The sequence below is a fragment of the Eucyclogobius newberryi genome, unplaced genomic scaffold, assembly GCF_026437365.1.
Source record: "Eucyclogobius newberryi isolate DKJ021-1_F unplaced genomic scaffold, fEucNew1.0.hap1 SCAF_16, whole genome shotgun sequence".
Taxonomy (NCBI): Eukaryota; Metazoa; Chordata; class Actinopteri; order Gobiiformes; family Gobiidae; genus Eucyclogobius; species Eucyclogobius newberryi.
This window is the reverse complement of record NW_027315790.1, coordinates 22,782,813-22,788,347: the sequence shown is the minus strand read 5'-3', so window position 1 is coordinate 22,788,347 and position 5,535 is coordinate 22,782,813. Positions and strand designations below refer to the sequence as shown.

General features: G+C 37.5%; 1 protein-coding gene across 1 annotated transcript; it reads right to left on the bottom strand.

Annotated features, from left to right (window-relative positions):
• Nucleotides 1-222: 222 nt before the first annotated feature.
• LOC140362010 (cyclin-dependent kinases regulatory subunit 1) lies at nucleotides 223-3,921 on the bottom strand. Its single transcript, XM_072448000.1, has 4 exons — nucleotides 3,787-3,921; nucleotides 3,542-3,609; nucleotides 2,508-2,635; nucleotides 223-908 (listed from the first exon to the last, which is right to left on the bottom strand). The coding sequence occupies exons 1-4, from the start codon at nucleotides 3,904-3,906 to the stop codon at nucleotides 862-864; spliced, it is 363 nt and encodes a 120-aa protein (XP_072304101.1). The 5' UTR covers nucleotides 3,907-3,921; the 3' UTR covers nucleotides 223-861.
• Between the last annotated feature and the right edge of the window lie 1,614 nt (nucleotides 3,922-5,535).

Genomic DNA, 5,535 nt, shown 5'->3' with positions numbered 1-5,535 from the left:
TTTTACACAACAATAACTGATCCAAGTCTGCAGCAACCTGAGACAGAAGTCATGTGTTCAATGCTCTTTTATTTAATTTTTTTCATCTAGACTTATGTTGGCTATTAACTTGCAACATTTCCACTTTCATAAGGCAAATATAGCATTCATAGTAGGTAACCTTTCAGTGACCTACTTTATTATGCTGGAAAAACTTTGCAAACAATCATAAAGTAAGCGAAAAAGGAAAAGAAAGTTACATTTATTTCAGAAAGGGCAACACATTCATAAATATTGAGCTGCTTACTGGTACTCCAAGACACAAGGCAAGTTTTTAAAGAGGCCAAAACGACATATTTCACTTTCCAAACAGCTGAGACTCATTGCAGAGAGAGTAAACAACATGATAAGTAAAGTTAAATGCCAAATGACATTTTAACAGAGCAGCAACATGTCAATTTCAAACTGCAGATTGATCGTTCAGAGTCTAAAAGATAAGACACTATTTGAGTAGCTTTGTCTGATCGGAGCCTCGCCACGTTCGCATTTTAAAGAACTCAAAATACGTTTTCCCTCACTCCCCACATCTTATAATTTGTTTTTAAAAGCTGGCATATCCAAGCAGGCCGAGCAAAACAGGACATACATCACAAGTCACAGTGCAAGTTTGACGAAAGGTTCTGTGGACAGTGTTTAACATGTAGAAATCTTGTCCAGGTGAAAAAGGAGATGGAGTTCCCTTCAAGACGTGCTTCATGCAGCAACAATAGTTCATAATAGTTCACTTCTCGGTCCAGGATCAGTCCGTGAGCAGGTTTTTACAGCATGGTGACAGCTTTTTTTTTTTACAGCTGTCAGGACGATCAAGGACGCGGCTGATCTTTACTTCTGAGTGGTCAGAGGGCGTCTGAAGAGCAGGATGTGGGGCTCTGAAAGCAGAAAAATATTGAAAAGGTTCAAGCTTTTTGCCATCATTCAGGTCACAACAGAACGCAGTAAAACGAAAAGTAATAAAGTGCTTTTTCATCTGGCCATTTATGTCTCATCAACTTTACCTTTGCTGCTTATTTCGGAAAGTTTCACAAAGCACAAAAAAAGTCATGAAAAAAAGTTTGAAAAATTGAACTATTAAGAACAAAGTAAATTAGGGATTTCAGTGTTGAGCAAGGTCTGAATAGAATCATAAAATTGTGATAATTGCAATTCACAGCACTTGATAACTTTTTATAATCCATGAGGGTCCATGAGTCACAAAAACAGAAATATGACCCTTTAGCCTCGTGTGGTGCCAGTTTCTGTTCTTCTAAGCTTTATAACGGTTACACCGATTCAAAACAACTATTTGGAGATTAACTTGCTATTCGTATCATCTTTCCCTACAAGGGCGTGTCATTTGAAGCCAAGGACAGCTGTGATGCCTTGATTTTTGGGAGGGGCCGACACCAGTGACCTGCATTCAGAGGAGGGTGTGGCGAGGTCCTGCTCACCATATGCTTGTGAATAACAAATCTCTGACACGTTTACTGCAAATCACTGCCTGAAGGTCAAAGACACTAGTTTCAGTGTTTGGCAGGTATTGTTGTTAGACCGTCATCATCTTCAGATAGTACAGAGACCACCCCTCCTAAATACACATCCCACCTGCTTAAACAGTTATGGTAATTAACGGCAGACAACCAAGCTGCATTTAAGAAACTAATGCGAGTATCGTGTTCGTCTCAGCCACCGGTATCTGGAATCTGGAATTTCAAGTTGCAATTTCATTCAAATTCAAATCCATTGCAAATTTAGAAGTGCACTCTATTTTGTAACTTTCCTGGTCAGGAGCCCAACACCTGCTGGAAATCTTATTGCTCGGCATGGAACGTTCCTTATGGAGTATTAAATGTTCCCATCCATCATTTAATTATTCTAATATTGAGGATTTTACGGCTCGGAAATAAATACCTCAAAAACCTAGAAAATAGATTAAATAATACACATTCCGACAGGTCCCTCTGACATGTAACTTTGCCTGGTGTCCTCCCTTGCTCGTCTCCATGAAGATAAAATATGTTTAATGCCCATACTGTGGAACATAATCTAGTCAAAGCAATAACTTCTCCATCGAGATAAGGCAGCAGAACATCTACCTTAAGTGACATAGTCCGCCTCTTTAAGCAACAGGTGATCTTATTTTTGTACTAGAAAAACACAATTGGTATTCACCGACATGTCGCGTTCAGCTTTAAAAAGTGAAATACTGAACACAAACATAAAGAGGTGCTGTGATTTTATTTCCTGTACAAATAAAGCCAGGTCTCAAGATGGAAAGCATTTTCTTTGCACTCTTCTCTTTTATGTCTTAAACAGTTTTGTGATTTCTGTCATATCTTTGTGATTTCAATGCATTTTTTCCTGTTGTGTGAAGCACTTTGAATTACCTTGTGTACGAATTGTGCTCTACAAAATAAAGTTGCCTTGCCAAAATATAAAAGTAATGTTTCAGGGCAATAAATGTTTTGTTGAAAGGACAGTTGAAACAATACCTGGTTGGTGGATCATATAGTGAACCCATCCCTGGCTCTGCTGCACACCCAGGTTCCTCCACTCAGATTCAGACATGAGATGAGTTTTGGGGACACGTTTGGCAATGTCTTTCGGCAACATAACGTGTCTGAAAAAAGAAACATAAAGCACACTGCAGTTTAGTCAACAGCTTTCAGAGGTGAGTAACAAAGTACAAAGTAGTAGCCCAAAACATGACTCAAGTACCAGTAATTGGATTTACAAAACATTAATCAACTAAATATATTACTTTTGATCAAAATGGGGGGAAATAAAAAATCTAATCATCTGAAGGGGTAATTGAAGTGATAGTGAAAAAATATTGTCAGCATAAAGCTTTTGCCACTTATTTACTCTCTAGATACCGTGGAGTAGATTCGATACTCAACCATTTCAATACCAATGTTTTCGTTTAAAAAATTGACTGATCACTTTCAACACAAAATAATAAATCTTTGTGTTATTGTGAGGTTTTAAAACAAATTTTGATCTAAAAACGGTTCAGAAAAGGTCCAATTTTGTCTTGTTTTTGTGATTTAGTATTGATACTTGCTCAAATTAGTATCTAGTTTCCAGAATAGTTTTAGTATTGATTAGTGATACGTAAGAGAGACAGAAACATCTACTCAAGTAGTGATACTTCAGACAAAATAGTAATCAAACTAAAAGTAAAATTATGCAGTTTTCAAACTACTTTGAGAAGTACAATTCTATTTTATTTGTTTACTAGTAATACTGACAGAATGAAACTAGGAAATGATCATTAGGATTTAATACTAAATTACATGACTAATTACATAACAATCTTAAATACCAGCTGAGCATATACAAACAAAAGTAGCATGCAATCAGTTTAACCTTACATAATGGATTTGAATGATAGAAAAGGCCAGTCATACTTCACAAACACATGATGAGCATCGTTAACACTCAAAAGCACTTCTGTTTCTAAACAAACATGTGACTCAAACAACGGACCACGCCACTTTGACCCACTTAAACATGTCATACGCACCTGTACTCATATTTCTCGTCGTCGTATTTGTCAGAGTAGTAGATCTGTTTGTGTGACATGACGAAATCCTAAAATCAGAAAGATAAAAATGGTAAATACACATTCGATCACGCCGCGTTTTAAATGTCACTCAAAACTAGCTCAGGCATAGCAACTACGTTAAATCACCGCTACTGAAGACATCCCTCACCAAAACACGATAACACTCTGCTAATATGTCTGCTAAATATTCACCAGTAACTTACACAAATGTGAAGATTATTCCAATAAGTGTCGAAAAGAGCAAAGTGTTCACGTCGCTGTTTCCCTCTCGAATGCTCGTGGAACCGCTTTTCACCGTTCAAAAAAGCCTCGTCTCCTCCCATTGGTGGATGGAGCCGCGAAACTCTCGTCCTATTGGCTGAATATTAGCTGAGTCCTATTTCTGTTTACTCGTCTCCTCGTAGTCTCAATCTCGATTCCTTAGCTGTAAATTCCACGCAATAAGAAGAGTAAGCCAATTGGAAACAGCTTTCTCATCACTTTTATGTTTTTCCTTCATTTAACACGACTAACAGCAAATAAATCTAAGAGTTTAAGCTTTGAAGAGAAAAGTAGGTGGAAACGAGAGGAAACCACAGACTTGTCGCATGTAGTTGACGAAATACTAAACTAACATGTGATTGGTCAGTGTGAAAGTGGTGAGGGGGTGAAATAAGTCTTGGTGCAGGATTAGCACAAGGATTGTGACACAGAATCATGTTACATAACTACAGATTCACAATGATTATTGAACACGGCGGAGTATTATAGTTCTCTCGAACAATGAATTCACTCATGTAGTGAGCCTGTAACTGAAACAGATTGAATAGAGGCTTTGGTTGGTTGTTCATGTAAAATTTGAGCCCAGGGAAGATTATTAGATCTACTGGCCTTTTTTATATCGAACATAAAACAAAACGGGGGGGGAAAACGCACAAAGCAAATAAAAACACAAAATAAAAGCTGTGAGGACCCAAAAAACAAAACAGTTACAGCTCAAATGTAAATAAATCACAAAATCCACAAATACATTTAGAAAAAGTTTCTCGTTAGTGCAGAGGCTTTCATTTATGGAACAATAGCTAAATATAGTAGTATTATACAGTATGTATTGTGTTCTATCAGGGTTTTCAGCCCGATTCACCAAAACCATGTTTCTTCTCTATTATTTTTGTACATTTGGTCACTTGCAAGACTTTCATTTGAATACTCAAAACTATTTGCTTAAGCAATGCATTACATGTTATAATTGTCATATCAAGACTATGAAATCTGTATAACTAAAGTTTATTATGCAAAAATCAACTTCACTCATAGTTGTATTTGGATTGATTCGTGTATTTTCCTGCATTTGAGGTTTGAGTCGAATGCTCAGAAAATGTAGTTTCACCTAGCCCCTACACCAGCCCCTACACCAGCCCCTACACCAGCCCCTACACCAGCCCCTACACCAGCCCCTACACCAGCCCCTACACCAGCCCCTACACCAGCCCCTACACCAGCCCCTTGCTCTGTATTTAGTTGGGATTCTATGAAAAAATAAGACTGAGTCATAATGTGTTGGGTTGGGTTGTAAAATGTTTCATCTAAAAGAAGAAAGGAATTCAAATAGCTCTATGTGGTAAAATGCTCTGTAAGAAGAGGATCTTATCCATTCAGTCATTTTTTAAACACAAAATCAATTGGTTGTTTTCAAGTCATTTTGAATCAACATTACACTTTACATCGAACAGCATGTAAAATAATGATCTACACATGTTATAGTTCAATACTGACAACCTTCCAAACATCATCTTTAAGGCCAACCAAACTGTCTCTAATAGTTACAACTGTTTTGGTTGGATCTTGTTACAAATATGCCAAATGGGGCCTGTAAATGAGAGTGAAGCAAGAGTTAAAGGTCTAATTATGGACGAGGCTGAACAGCTGATGAAATGACCGAGCACAAAGGGGCAAGAAGGGGGTTGTCCAGG